This window comes from Dermacentor variabilis, chromosome 3 (genome assembly GCF_050947875.1).
Source record: "Dermacentor variabilis isolate Ectoservices chromosome 3, ASM5094787v1, whole genome shotgun sequence".
Classification (NCBI taxonomy): domain Eukaryota; kingdom Metazoa; phylum Arthropoda; class Arachnida; order Ixodida; family Ixodidae; genus Dermacentor; species Dermacentor variabilis.
The window spans coordinates 34,524,079-34,540,094 of NC_134570.1; the positions used below are offsets into that span (position 1 = coordinate 34,524,079).

General features: G+C 39.4%; 1 protein-coding gene across 2 annotated transcripts in view; it reads left to right on the top strand.

The window, feature by feature from the left end:
* Positions 1 to 16,016, top strand: part of LOC142575391 (ATP-binding cassette sub-family C member 9-like) — a 50,298-nt gene that overhangs the window by 7,115 nt on the left and 27,167 nt on the right. For both annotated transcript variants that reach the window (XM_075684734.1, XM_075684735.1), the window contains exons 5-13: positions 1,104 to 1,259; positions 4,160 to 4,297; positions 4,406 to 4,540; positions 9,586 to 9,748; positions 10,582 to 10,622; positions 12,408 to 12,545; positions 13,130 to 13,255; positions 14,989 to 15,181; positions 15,303 to 15,408. In XM_075684734.1, the coding sequence (XP_075540849.1) occupies positions 1,104 to 1,259; positions 4,160 to 4,297; positions 4,406 to 4,540; positions 9,586 to 9,748; positions 10,582 to 10,622; positions 12,408 to 12,545; positions 13,130 to 13,255; positions 14,989 to 15,181; positions 15,303 to 15,408 (1,196 nt within the window). The remainder of the gene's footprint in view (positions 1 to 1,103; positions 1,260 to 4,159; positions 4,298 to 4,405; positions 4,541 to 9,585; positions 9,749 to 10,581; positions 10,623 to 12,407; positions 12,546 to 13,129; positions 13,256 to 14,988; positions 15,182 to 15,302; positions 15,409 to 16,016) is intronic.

Genomic DNA, 16,016 nt, shown 5'->3' on the forward strand with positions numbered 1-16,016 from the left:
GCAAAATTGACTAATTAATAATAAGTCACTAATTCTGTTTTTAACTAATTACATGATGGCCCATATTGCAATTTACAAATTATAGCCGTGGAGTTCACACGGGGGATCCACTTGTAACGAATTTTCAAGATGACACCAGTTTCGATATGTAAATTCCCTAACTTTGCGGAGAAATGCATTGGCATTCAACTTAATTTGTTAACAAAACGTCGTTTCACGCACTGAAGCACATAAGTAACTGGAACGCCAGTGCATTTCTCCACAAAGTTCGGGAATTTATATCTTGAAACTGGTGTCGTCCTGAGAATTTGTTGCAAGTGGATCCGGCTTGTGAAGTCCACTGCTAGAATTTGTGAATTGCAATATGAGTCATAATATATATAGCTAAACAGTTAATTAGTGAATTATTGTTAATTAGTCGATTTTGCATTTCAATTTTTTGTGCAAGTAGTGCTCGCCACTTCGAGTAGACCGGCTCATAAACTACAATTGAGCTATCTGCGACAGGCAACCTTTAAAAATTTTTGAAAGTATTCACTGAAACATCCTGTGTATATGTGTGTGTGTGTGTATATATATATCAGGTTACTTGAAACAGGTCAAGCATTTTCACTTTGTATTACCACTGTGATGGGAGGTTGCGGCTTCAGCTATTAGGAGAGTGTCCTTAATTTTTGGACTGGGTACTAGCCACCGCAGTTACAGGTCTAAGAAAGTTCTGTATAACTTTTTGTTAAAAACGTTTTCATTGTAATTCACTTGATGTGCTTGGTTGACAGTGTCAATTTTTTTGCCAAGATGTGGTGCATTAATCTGCAGCAGGATGCTTGAGACAACCCTGCAATAATGTGGTGTATGCAGCAAAATTTCATTGTATAGTGAGCACATCGACCGCATACTAATTTGCCACTGGTTTCACGCTACAGCACCACATATATTACCAATGTGTTTTAACTCACTTGAGCAGAAGAAAATTGGAACCCTATGATCTCTATTAGTGCTTGAAAGAAGGGCTTTTTGCTACTGCCTCCTGTGACATAGCATTTGCAATATAATTTATAATGATAATGCGTTGTCGTATGTAAACCTTTGCTTTGTTACAGAGTGCAGACTCATATCCAACAGCGGATGAAGTATTGAGCAATGGCTATATCTTATCATTCGTTATCCTGATAGCCACCTTCATGCAGAGCACATTTTCGAACAACTTCAACCATATGGCTATCATGGAAAGCATCCATGTGCGGTCTGCACTCCAGGCAAGTTAAATGAGCTTGAAGTAGTAATCTAATAAAAATAATAATTATTTATTTACATTAGAGTACATTTCAGTTAAAACTGAAACTCAAGACAGACACCACCTTTGCTCATTTGGTCATGTGCTGCATGCATAGATTGCTTTGATCCCAACAAAAACATGCCACCTTGCCTTCTGCATTCACTTCATCTGTAGTTTAAAAGAAAAATCCTGCCTACAGTAAAGCACGCACACTCAGTCACTTCAGTTTGCCATACCATCTCAACTTTTATAACTGTCGACCACCTTGTTATCTCAAAATCAAAATTCCCCTTAAAGTGTCATTGTAACCGGTCTTTGCAACTGTAAATTTCTCTTACTGCATAGAGGTGTTTATACTAGGTGGTTGTATTTCATGTGATGCTTGTTTACATGTTTTGGATGGTACTTGGCTTTCTTTTGAGTTCTATTTTACCTGCAATGCTGTGCCATTGTTCTTGCTGTGCTGTCAATGTATGTACAGAGTCATGACCTCTATCAAGCTGTCCTTAAAGCTTTTGATCTTGCCTCCTCCTCCTTCCAAAGGAAGTGGATTCTTTAGCAGTAAATGACTAATTTGTTGACGACTAACACCACATATCCACTTTTTCAGTTTTCTCGTTGCAACCATCTTTTGCCATACATTTCCTACGATTCTCACTACATGCTGTTTCAGACAACAATATGCAGTACAGAAACCCAGTCTTGCAGCACATTGGATGACAATAATTCAACAAAGAAGTAATTTCACTCGATAAGAACTCATTTTCTATGGCCGCAGAAAAGCAGCAGTTCGTCTTGTTCATTAAGTAGAAGGAAAAAGAAGCTTATTTATCTCACATAGAATTCTTTATCTCTGGATGATTGCTGTGAGGTGCCATGAATGTGGTATGTATGAGGTAAACTTTATGAAGCATACATTCCTGTTGCCACAGCTCTGTGCAGATCCATTAGACATCCGTAGGACATGCCTGCCTTCTTTTCTATTTTAGTTTTTTGTGCTAGGTTGCAGTTGCCTTGGCTGATGAAAGCCTCAGAGCATTCTGCGAGATTCTTTTCTTTGTCTTATCTAAAAATAGTCATAATCTGTGTGACTTTTAAAGGGACTGAAAACCAATTTTCATGGTACCTATTTTTTTTAGGGCAATGAAAAGCCTACCGGTCAGAGTGTGTAATCATTAAGTGCCAATGCGGAAAACACCGTACAACATTTTTTATCAGAATTTTACAATGTACAGTAAGGATGTAGTCGTTCACTGAAAGCATGCTGAAAACATTGATTGGTGAGCGCGATAGCGATTATACGTCGGCATTAGTGGGAGGCAGATGACAAGTGTGGCCATAGCTGTCAGAAAGTATGGCTTTGTTGATCAAGTTGGAGTTCCTGCGATTCATGTTTTCCAAATCGTTAAGGTATGTCTGCGATAATAGCTATGTGTTTGCATGGTTTCCCATCCAACTGCTTTGGTATTTAACTACTCAAATCGAAACCATTTGGATTAAAAACAAAATGATTTTAAAACAAACAAATGAACATATGATACAGAGCTCAGCATGTTGTTGTAGCCATGCATGCGCTTTTGATTTCCGAAGCATAGTATGCAGCGACAGTGTCTGATAATATACTAACTGCAATTATTATGCTGTACTTAATAACAGTCGACTTAGGTACAGTGATCTCATAAAATACACCTGAAGTTCTGAGATTTCACTGCCAGGCCTCGCCACTTACTGATACTTGAGACTTCCATTGCCAATTTAAATTTATAATTCCTACTTAAATCACAAACAGTATGCTGGATTCTATCACTATAAATCATGGTCATTTTGTTTCCATCAATGTCTCACAACACATTCTGGCCAGTAGTCAATTCCTTCAAGTACCTTATCATGTGTTTGAAGGTGCAACATCTTCCAAAGATGTTGGAATTTCGTGACCATTGTGGTGAAAGCAATCACCTTTCCTTTCAGCTGTTGCAGAAAAAACAGCACCTATGTAAGCAAATACCAGCTGCACTTGTACAATGATTAAGTGTAGGTTTCTGTTAAGCTTCAGTTTTCTTTTAATCAAAGCTATTGTTGTGGCACGGAACACTGTGTTAAAAAAAAGTTCAGGTTTTCACATCAGGAGCCCAACTTCAGTGAATGAAATATTATGTATCAGTCTGAAACTTTTCCATGCAATCTTTTAATTCTTTTGTTCTAACAACCATCTTTTTGTTAAAATTCGAAACAAGGTAGTGAAAGGTAAATATAATATGGACATAAGAAGAGACACAGGTGCACTTTCTTTTAACTGTCAAACTTGTTTCTTTTTATTTTACTTCTCAATGGCCTCTGGCAAATGTACATTACATTTAGACTGGTCTAATTCATTTAGTTTTGTTCGTGAGGGTACAATTATTCATCCTTTGATTGTGTCCTGTTATGAGCAGCTTAGAAACAAATGTAACAAAAAGCATAAACTTGAACTAGTTCTTCTTTTTTTTGGCAACCGCAGATTTAACCAAGGAGCATGTCTGGGAAAAGATGTTACCTGTTTGTTGCTTTCTAAAACTTGTTACTGTTGTTGCTAAAAAATAATAGTCTATGCTTGTTTCAAATGCAGACATGGCCTAAAACAAGAATGTATAATTGTGCTCTTGAGTCACTGAAAAATGGCGATAGTGTGTTGCTGTTTGTGAAACAAGGACCAGATATTGCCAAAAGATGCCAAAAACATAGCGCTCCATGTGAACCTCTGTGAACTTCCCTCTGTGAATCCTTCTGTAAACTTCTTTATTGCTTGAAGAACATGGAAAGGGCTATAAAATAATTGCAAGAAGGGACAGAGGACAGAGTGAAATCAGAGGCTGAATTATCTGAATGTCACAAATATTTCAGAGCTTGGTGTACCTGAAGTCTCTGGCCATTGCCAGTGATATTGATGTGGGCATGGCTGTGAATCACATGTCAGTGGACTCCTTCAATGTGATGCTGCTGTTCTCCATGGGCCACTACATCTGGGCCGTGCCTGTCAAGGTGAGATGACTTAGCACAAGCTCTTAGGGAAGCGCAAGTCATGTGGTCTCTCAGTTGAGTCTGGCAGGTTGACATTTTTTTCCATCTGTTTCGGCCCCTGTATTGCAGCTGATCATTCTTCTGGTGCTACTGTACAAGCAGTTGGGCTACAGCGCTCTTGTAGGTGCGGCTACCATCTACGTCCTTGCACCACTACAGTATTGGATCTGCACCAAGCTGTCCGAGCTGCAGAAGGAGTCTTTGGTACTGTGAGCTTCTGTCTTGGTCATGCCTGCTTATTAAAATTATTTTATTTCCTTTCAATCTCATGTAGGGGCTGTGTTTGGTTGTGTACAAGCCGCCCATTCTACAAACTGTCCCCTAAACTGAACTCCTCTAATATAAATGTCTAATCTCAACAGTTCTTGCGTTTTATGTCTACCACATATCAGTCATATGTTTTCTTTAGGTGTGGCCCCTGTGTTATCCTTTAGATCAAGACACTTTTAACTTAAACAGAGCTGTTAATTTATCTGATCTTGGTACTCTTGGCAAGCTTGGCTTGGCTTGGCTTATCTTAACAACCAAGGAGAGATGAAATTAGGTGTTTCATGCTTAAAGCCATTCCACGTACATTAAGCGGAAAATATAGAAGAGGCAAGCAAAAGGGGCCAAGCATGCCTCTCGCTCTTTTGAGCTATATTGAGGAAATTAAAATTAAATTCTGCGTTTTCTTGTGCCAAAACCACAATGTGATTATTAAGTACATCGTAGTTGGGAGGCACCAGGTTAATTTTGATCAACTTTGGTTTATCAGTGTGCACCCAAAGCACGGTGCACAGTATTTTAAGAAAATTATGGCCAATGCATTTGTCACATACCAGCTTTCTTATTTTTTTTAAGAAGCCGTAGGTCATTGAAAAATGAGCATATAAAAGCAGCGTTATGCATAAAGTAAGCAGTGTTTCTAGAAACTCAAGTCAGTTGCAGTACAAGAGCTAGCTGAGAACAGTCATAGGCAGGAAAAGCCTGTGTATACAATGCAGTTTGAGGAGCTGGCTTATCTTCAACACTTTGACGTACATCCGGGTTAAGTGCTTGAGTTGTGAACATTGCTCTTTCTGTATTCATGTGCCCTGATAGCTCAAGTGGTTACAAAAAAAAAAAGAGCGCTAACGGAAGCAATGATAGCTGTGACCCACTCTTCATTGAATGTTGCCTTTAGCGTGCCTTGTACACGTTTCACTTCTGCTTTCTTCTTGCCTTTATCACTGCTTTAACACTTTTTTTTTTCATAGCATGCATGCAGCTTAGTAAAGATAAAATCTAGTGACTGTTGGTAATGAATTTTCTATTTAGGTCATAAGCATTTTAATAAAAATGAATGAAAATTATAAGTTTTCAGGAAACGTAACTATCAAGTTTACAATTCTAACTCCTCAATGAAAAATGATATCACAATTTTGTAAATTGCATTTAATATTACATCTAACTCGAACAAAATTGATGTATTATACATGGCTCTCACATTGACCACTAATATGTGAGTATGACTTTTCCAAAAAGTATTAATCAATGTAACAAATTAACGTAACATATAAGTTTATATATCAAACTTGTCTGCTTTGGATGCTCTATTGGATTCAGTTGACAAAACTGCGATATCTATTCTTGATGCAAAACTACTAATTTGTGAACTTCTTGCTTCTATCTTTTTCAAGCTTGCCAATTTTTGAAGTTAAAAAAAGAAACTTCAGACCATAAATCAAAATTCCACTCTCAACAGTTGCTAGAATTCAACTTTTTCTCTCAAATACAACGAATTTCATTAAACTGATCCCAGTGGTCATCCCAAAAAAGTGTTTCTGCGTTTTACATGTACGTATTAGAATAGGCGGCATCAGAGCTGGGCCCGAACTAAAGCTTCCTCTTAATGCTACCTGCTTTGCAGAGCAGGTGGCCCACACTAATAAAGTTAGAAAGCTTTACTTGCAATATATATGGTCGGAGGAAAAGAGTGCTAATTGCAGCAAAGTTTAGTGTAACATTTAAACTCTGAAGGATTAAAAAGTGGGTGAATTGTAACCTATCCATTCTTGGGCTGTGCACATACAAATGAAACACGAGAAAGTATTCCTCATGCTTGTCCTGTATTCTTTCTCATATTTTGTTCCAGTGCTTGTCCCATATCCTTTCTTGTATTTCGTCTCAGCACTTTTCCTGTGTTCTTTCTTGTATTTTGTTCCAGCACTTGTCTTGTATTCTTTGTCATTTTTCATTCTAGCACTTGACCTGTATTATTTCTTGTACTTTGTTTGTATGTGCTCTGCCCAAGAATGGATTTGAACTCACATATATGCATGGCTAGTATGTACATGAACATATGCACTATGATGTGACATAATACTGCATTGTAAAATGTTTTCAACTGTTAAAGCACACATCTAAACAATCTTTACGTGTCTACTAGATGGCGTGAACTGCAAAACGGGCAACACATTCAAGTAAATTTTCTTGCTGAAAAAGCTTTCAAAAGCTTATGTGCTCTCTGTTATTTTATTAAAATGTACAGCCTTTTCTTCATTCCTTTCTGATTGATTTCATTTGATTTTACTTTTGTGGTTTAACATCCCCAAACAGTTCTAGCTACAGCTATGACAAGTGCTGTAGCGGAAGGCTCAGGATTAATTTCGGCTACCTGGTGTTTTTTTAAGAGGCACCTTAACTTTAGTACACATGGGTTCTTTTATTTCACCCCGATTTAAATGTGGCCAGCTTTTCCCGCAATCGAACCCACGACCTTGTGCTCACCAGCCATAACCACAACAGCAGGTTTCTTTTCCTTTCTGTCTGTTCATGTTTCTGTGTTTGCAAGCCAAATACAGTAGACTTCCGTTAAATCGCCTCCGGTTAAGTCGAATTTTCGGTTAATTCGATCCCTACCAAAGAAAGGACCTGGCCAGCACCTATGCATTTCTATGGGTCCAAACTTTTGTTGTTTCGATCCTAAAATGGGCCGTGGCCGGATGATTCAAACTTGACCAGTTAGCACGCACGTACATGCCTTAACCCTATGGCGACCCCAATAGCTACCCCTTTAGTGGCAGCGTCTGTCTCGGTGGAGCTTCGGGGATAGTGAATGCGTTGAGCACACGTCATCTCTCGTCGAAAACGCCTATTTTCAGCTTGTCGTGGGGAGGTTTTCGAACGATAATAATAGCTCACAATGGTTGATTATGGTATTTGCCCGATTCTAATGCTTGCCTCTTCTTCTAAAAGGTAACTGAGCCTAAATTTACTTGCAGCGGTGCAATCGGACACGATACCAAAACCGTTTTCGCAATGTTTTCGTGCTTTGCCGCATAACACGAGTTTATTGCGGCGAAGCTGACTTTAATAACCATGCGCCGAAGCTAACTTTACAGAACCGGCCACCATATCGCGACAATTGGGTACGCGTTGGATTTCTACCTTGTTTAGGAGCTTTAATATCACTTCTACATTAGTTTACTACTTTGTACACATAGAAAGTCGGCGCGCGTTTCATTAGGGGCGTGTTATAATCGGCTAAGTTTGACCGAATAAATCAGCACTGTGTTCTTGCATTTTTTTTTCTGTACCTTGTTTAATTCGATCAGTTTCCTTGGTCCCGTCAGGGTCCAAATAACGGAATTCAACTGTATAGTTAAAGCTCACAGCTAAGTTGCATACAGCACAAAAATACCTTCGTTATATACAATATTCATTATATAAGCATAGTATATTCGTTACTCACTGATATTGGTGGGGAAACCTTTTAGATCTGCTTGGCTATATTCGATAATTCGTTGTATATGTGATCCTTATATTAAGGTTCAAATGCAATAAAAAAATTACCGCAGAACCCATCCCAAGATGAATGTTGGCATTAATGCGATTAGCATTGAAGCAATCTAGTGACACACTCTAATACCACCACAGAGTCGCATCATGTATAAGGTGTGTCTGACAGTCGGGTTCCTCTCTCACATTTCTTTCTGGACATGCTGCACCACCTAACAGCATCGCCACGAAGTCTGGCCGTGGCACCTGTGTATATATATATATCCAGACAAGGGGGCACATACCCAGGGGCCCAAGTTAGCATTGGAGAAGTTAATTGAAGAGTGCCACATACCAAGCGACACAAGTTTGCATCAAAGAGGTTCATGGAAGAGTAATACACATCTAGCGACCCAAGCTGGCATCAAGGAAGTTCATTGTAGAGTGGCATGTACGCAGTGTCACATAGCCAGTGATTGAAGTTGGTCAATGGTTGGCTTCGAACCGAGTTCCCGCAGCACAGCAACCCGACCTTCTACTTATTTGACCACAAATTAACCAGTGACCCAAGTTGCCGGGAAACAGTTTGTCATCTGGACAGGTAGACAGGCAGATAGACAGAGACACCAGAAAGTGTGTGATGTATCCTAAGAATGCTAATAGCATTCATAACTTTGCTTGAGAATGTATTGGCTAATTTGGTTCAACGATGCCCTCACATGTGTCTGTAGCTTTCTTCACACTTTTCCTACTGCAATGCCATTGCAAAGCCTGACACACTCCTTTTTTATTAACTGCACTTGCAAAGCATTGAGGTGAGGATGTTCAGTAAAACAAAAAACTAACATGACGAACTATATTATTCTGATTGCAGAAAGAGACATAGCATCCCAGTATAGTAAAAAATAGTTGTGAAGGCTCGTGATGTAGCCATTTGCATCATAGTGAAAGAGATGCATTTACTTGGCAATAACTGAAATGTGTTAGGAAACACTCATAGCTCAAGCAACAATAAGGTTTATTGGAGCTACCTATAGTTGATCACAACTGAATTCATTAGCTCCCGAATCAGTGCCTGTATTATTTTGTTTTGCTCTATCTGTCTTTGGTTTGTTTGCTGTACGTGATCTATATCAATATCCTTGCAGCTTCATTTTAGGTCAAGAGTGTGTGGTTAAGGAAGTACCTTAAGTATGCTATATTGTACTTGCATAGACAAATAATTTCATATTGTAGTTTTACAGAAATTAAATTAAAATGAGCAAAAATTGTCAATTTATGCTTGAAGCTGCCATATTATATGTGCACTTTTATTTTATGAAGCTTGCATTGCACAACACAACATGGTTTCAATTAAAATTGGTCTCTTTATTAACCATCTGTGCAGCTTTTACTGGTATGCTGCTGTTGCCTGCAACTCGTTTTGTGTTTCTTCACTCAAAACAGATGTCAACCCTCTGACAGCCACTAATGCCCTTCTTTCTTTTCTTTTTCTTTTTTACTTTCAGTCGATCTCAGACAAGCGCATAAAGCACACAAGTGAATTACTTCAAGGAATCAAACTGCTGAAGCTACATGGCTGGGAGAAAGTGTACGCCAACATGGTCAAGCAGATACGGAAAGAAGAACTCGCTGTTCTGAAGAAGGATGCAATATTTGTTGCCCTTAATAGTGTGTAAACATATTGAACCTCACAGATTTATAGATACAAGCATTTGTTTCTTTCATATTGCTGCACAGGGGGACTGAAAGTAACACGTTTTTAATGTTTTGTTTCTTCTGGCACTGTCTAACAAATCTAATTACCAAAGTTTACAGACAATAAGTTGCACCTTTGTATAAGCCGGACATCCTGCTTTTCACGAGTTTCGAAGAAACAATTTCCATATGAGTCGCATCGGCATATAAGACATCTGTTTTAACTCAGGCAGCATGACGAAACACAATTATACATGCTTGTACTCTCACCACAAGTTACCTTACTTACCCATTTCAAACCACTAAATTTCTGTTAAAAATATTTTTACAAGCCACGAATTCTAGCAAAAAACCAACGTTCACCGCAGTACACTCGAAGCCATTAAAGGCCTCATCCTCTAAAACATTCGAAAAGTTCATCCAGTGCTGAATCACCGTCGTTGGCCTCTGAACATTGTGGGCATGTCGCTGACTTTCCACTGCGGTGTGGTGTGTTCAGGGAAAGCACGCTCATGTTGGTTGCACCAGCATGCATGGTTTTATGCATAAAAGTTTAACCATTGTATAAAAAGCACCAAGAAAAATTTGGGGTGGGGGGTGGGGAATGTGACTTATACTCCACAAAATCAAGTGCACGAAAATCATATCAAAATCTCCTGAAACTGTTTCTATATCATATTATTTGGCGGATCTCACCATAATCCTACTTCATTTAGGTAGTGACTTCTCTATTGAACCATATTAATTGCTGCTGCAATGACTATTTAATCTTGTCATTTTCTCTTCTTTCTTATTTTCTTTTTCAGCTTTCATAACACAGGGTTCTGCGATTTTGCTGACCCTTGTGGTAAGTAAACTGCGCGTTAAATAAAAAAGTGATTTTCATACCTTGGCACACGTTTCTTCACATTTACAAACATCAAAATCTTGCCATTCCTAGAACTGTGGCATCTAATTTTCTTAGTTGACCTCTAAAAAAATATCGAGCAGCATTTTTTTGAAGATTCATTTTCATGATCAAGCTGTCTTTTGATGAACACAGGCAGCTAATGATACATTGAGGCAAGAGGGAAGGTGATTTCGCTTCAGACTGATGAAAGAGATGAAGACATGAGAAGCATTATGGTCCACTATTAAAAGGGACACCTAATTATTAAATTGGCACCGGTTGCAGCTCTTATTTGACAAAAGGACATGCAGACTAATTTTTTAGCGATAGAGGTACAGCTAGTGCATCGTATTGTTACGGTGCATTTGGACAGGACCGTGTGCACAAGAGGGAGACGAAGAGGAAGTGATAGACTGTATCCTGGAGCTGCGATCTTTGTACCAGCCTGCGCAATTTAGCTTTTCCCCGTGTAAATAGTTGTAAATACATTTGTACATTGGCCTTCCTCTTCGTAACAATATCAGCCATCACTTTAAAGGCTCACTAAGAAGAATCACTGAATTAGTTTAGATTAATAAAGTATTATTGAAGAACTCTAGTTCTGTTAATTTTGCGGTAATAGGTCGGTTATTAAAAAAGAAAATGGGGGTCAAAGATTTATTTTCAGTGCTGGTCCTGTTTACATGTGTCTATTTTGTCCTTGTCTAGTTTGCGACGAAAAATTTTTCGTTCTCATTCTTGAATTTCATGCCAGAACTCCAGGGCCGGCACATCACTGTAATGTCACAAATGACAAAGTGATTTTTCACATTTTGGTCATTGTGGTTCAGTAAAAGTTTTTCACACTTCCGAAGTTCAGTCTTTGGTTCTTTTAGAATACACCGCAATACATTTTTACCAATAAATGTTTGACTTGGTTTGACGGCATCAAAATCCATGACTTCACAGCTAGTTGGTGCGGGAATTTCAAGACAGCGGCACCACCCAGCTCTCATTTTTGCATATTTTGTGGCCTAACAAGCAGCATCTCATGGTAATAGTTGCTGTGTTAGTATTTGTGAAAAAAGTAATTTACTAATGCAGGTCAAATCGCTTTTTCTCGTTAGTGCCCCTTTAAAATTTGAACAATTCTAGAAACGTATGTTAAATGCTAAATTGGCTTACCCTTCAAGAGCAGACCTTGTTGCACAGTATTATCTGCCCTTAAAGGCAATGACTAACCAGTGTTTAAATCGGCTTACCCTTCAAGAGCAGACCTTGTTGCACAGTATTATCTGCCCTTAAAGGCAATGACTAACCAGTGTTTAAACCAACTTGTGCCCTTAAAGGCAATGACTAACTAGTGTTTAAACCAACTTGAATGTTTCAAATTCATAGAAAAAGATTACTTTATGTGGCATGTTAGATACATCTACACTTGTAAAACATTATGGCCGATACCTTCATGTTAAAGCAGCTGCAGTCATTCTCAAAATACTTATTTGGTGCTGACTTTAACAGTGAAACATGCTGTCCATACAAATGACAAGCAAGCACATTGCAGTATACATAAGACAAACTTGATCTTGAACAGCGAATGTTGTACGCCACTGTCAGCTTTCGTACAAGCTTTGCATGTCCGTTGTTCCTGCCAGAGCTCAAGATAGAAGTGACAAAACCTGCGCAAAAGAGTGCTTTCTAAAGTTAATTTTGCAAAGATGCCGTATTTAAAGCTTGTAAGGCTTATTTTCTTTCACTTTTCAGACATTTTCTCTCTACTCCGTAATCGAAGGCAGACCACTCACACCCTCGCAAGTATTCTCTGGTCTCGCACTATTCAATCAGCTCACCGTTCCACTCTACATCATTCCCGTTGTCATCCCCATTGTCATCAATGCCATTGTGAGTAATTTTCATTCCTACTAGTGTTTCATTTAGTTGGGTGCTAGTTGAGAACTTAGCTCAGTTTTAATGCTCAATTTGAATGCAAGTTCTTTGGAAGATTGAAGGAGAAAGAAAGAAAGGTTTTGTGGCAGTTCTTGTGCCAAAGACGAGTCCTATTTGTTACATGTATATTCAGCCACAAAGATTTACGGATCATGGTATTTGTAAAAAAAACTTAATTTTCTCAAAGCCTGGGCAGATGGTGTGAAATTCAAAGTTTCGGTATGCAACCCACACAGTGATACATAAAATTAGAAGTATCATGTCGGAATAGAGCCTAAATTTACATTTGTTGTGGAGCCTCTCTCCTGTGAACTTGTGTGGCTGACTGTATAGAACTGCTGACTAGGTACATTTGTGATAGGATAAGATTAATCTCAATGGGAACCTTTGACCAGTGGGACTTGTGTGTGCATACATGTTGTGTTTGGCGGAATTTTGCAGACTAGGCAATTATTTGGCGTGACATTGAAGTGGGTCATGCAGTTAGAGGCAAGGGCTTCTGAATACATAAAGCTAAAGAAACGCAAATATCATTTCAGGTCAGCACAAAAAGATTGTCGGATTTCCTTAGCCAGCCTGAAGTTGGCACAGAGGCTCCATGGAGAAAAAAAGATGACACACCTAAAGCTATCGTTGAGTTTCACCCTGAAAGTGGTAGTGTCCTGGTAAGAACACATTTGTTTGTGTCGTTTTAGCTTAAGCCGTATAACATATTATTCATATTATTTTCTTGCCTTTCCTTGGCATGTGCCTGAGTTGCTACACACCATCTTGCTGTCTCTGCTGTATAGCTCTATAGATAAAGAGCCAAGCTCTATCAAAGCAACATTGAGCATGTGGCCAGTGGCACTTTTTGCAGCATTTCTGAAAAAAAACCAAAGCTAACCTAACTGCTAGCACTATCAGCAATGATTGCACCCACTGAAAAAGCCATATAATGTATTTTCCGTTGTATAAGTCGCTGTTCTTTCTTCTGAATTTTTCGTTGGTGTGTCTTATAGCATGATGCTACTTATACACGTCCCTGCCCCCCCCCCCCCCCCCCCACACACACACACTGGAAAAAGCTGCCATTAAAATCATATTGGATGCGATGGGCACGCAAAGCACACTGGGTGTGCATCCTCTGGCAGCTACGGGTTGTGTGCGTGTTATGGAGGTACTGAGTTCTCATAATCGAGTTGCCAAGCATTGTGCGAAAAGGACAGAGCAGCAACAGAAGTGGCAGTGGCAGGCCGACCGCAAGTCGACCAACTCCAAAGTCGTCACATCTACATATTGCTTTCAAGATGCAGTACTGCACAAACTACGCAGTTGCTACCAGAGTACAATGCACCCCCCCTCCATCCCACACTGCCTACCCGCTTTCCTCTCTTGTGCGTGATTTGGCTCTCTGTCGCACACTTTCACTTGCACATACAGCATATGGTGCGCAGGGACCATGTTATTGCCCTTGGTCTTTGTACAGAACATCGCGGCAACCACGACGGCAGAAATGGGCCTGGAGTGTACATATTGCTTTTGTAGTTCTATAGCACTGGCACCAATACACTTGCGCATGACCCGTGTTCAGAAAGTGAAGCGTCACTGCTTTCTTTTTTTTTAGATCGCTTACCAAATTAATAGGTGCGTCTTATACACCTGTGCAACTTATATATGATTTTTTTTTTTTTTTTTTGAAAAGCTGCCATTTTGAGGGTGTGCGACTTATACAAAGATGCGGCTTATGCACCAGAAAATACGGCACCCACCCTTGATTTACATTCATATTGAGAAGCACGCAAGTTGTGGTTTCCGTTTACACTGCCTAAACCCCAGGCTCTAGGAAGGCATGTGATAAACTCTGCTCGTGTGCTTCACACAATGAACATGGCCTGAAGACAAGCATCTGGTTTTCGTAACTTGCACTTGGTGACTCTCCGCTAGCAGTGATGGTATCAAGACGGCACAGACAGTACTGCTGGCCACATACTCATATGTTGTTATTAAGAAACCAGAGCTCTTAATTTATGCGTGCCCGTTAAGCACTTTTGTTGTGCTAGAAAGTGTAGGGTTCTCCTTCCACTTTAAAAGCATTATTTTTTTTCCTCCAGGCATATCATCTAGGGTTTCATACAAATACTGCAGCACAATTTTTTGGGCAGAAGATTGTGCAGTATATATTTTTAATAGAGTAAGCATTTATTTTTGTGCCGTGGAGATAATGGGAATAGCCACTACTAAATTGACATTTTCAGCAGCAGGTACATTTAGAAGTCACCGCTACAGATGCCTGCCATACACTTTATGATGCTACTTTTGTCTAATTTTGGGATGAATTGCATCAAGCTGTATCGTATCGAATGGCACTAGTAACCAACAGAACTTGCATTGTTCATCTTAATGTCATGCTTTTCAGCTCAACATAAGAGACAGTGAACTACTAGACAAGTTCCTAGCATCTACAGGCGACGACTCCGACGTCTTCCTGTCAGATGCCTACTCTCCAATCGACAGCCCTGCTGTGATAAACATGAATCATGCCTATTTCACCTATGACACCAACACCAAAATTCCAATCCTTCAGGATATCAATGTCACAGTACCCACCGGTAAGCAGGCACCTTACATAAGGCCAAACTCATCTTCTGCCTTGTTTGTTTGCAGTAATATAATTGCAAACTGCTTCCAGCCACCGGAAATGCATTTGCCATTGCTTGCCTCTCTCTCCAGGAAAGCTCACAATAATAGTAGGACCAGTTGGAAGTGGAAAGACAACTCTTCTAGCTGGCATGTTGGGTGAACTGACACCATACAAGGGAACTGTCCACTGGGCAAAGTACGTTCCTTTCCCGTCTGGGTAACCATGTGTGAAACGGCAAACTTGTTCAACTGCTTGTCATATTCAGGAAAGGGAAAATTTTCATCCACTAAAAGTCACACAAAGCTGCAAAAGAAACTCATGCAGGTTTAGCAGAAAGAAAGCTTGGCAGTTTAAGACCCACTTGTAGCACGAAAATTCAACTGTGAAGCTTCTTTACTGAGGAAACCTGTATTGTCATCTTCATAAATTGGCTGTAATACAGCAAAATTTAAGTGTGAATAGAAGGTTGATCAAGTTTGTAAACAATGTTCCTTACAACTCAATGAAAAACAAACAAAGGTGGTTCTTTCTTGCTCGAAAACAGGCAAGCATTTTAGAAGAAACGCTGTCTTGTATTCTTCGTACTATCCTTCTCTGCTTCTTTCATTAACATGGTGCCTCTCCCACCTTTTTTTTTCCTCTCTAATTGCACTTTTGCACTTTTATTTGCACTTTTGCCATGCATTTTGTGACTCCCATGGCATCAATTAAAATTCTGGTTGCAGCAGAAGCTCAACTAAGCCATCTTGTAATTGTGACAGATGGCATGCCTGGAGGTTTTAGCACTTATATGAGCCATTTGT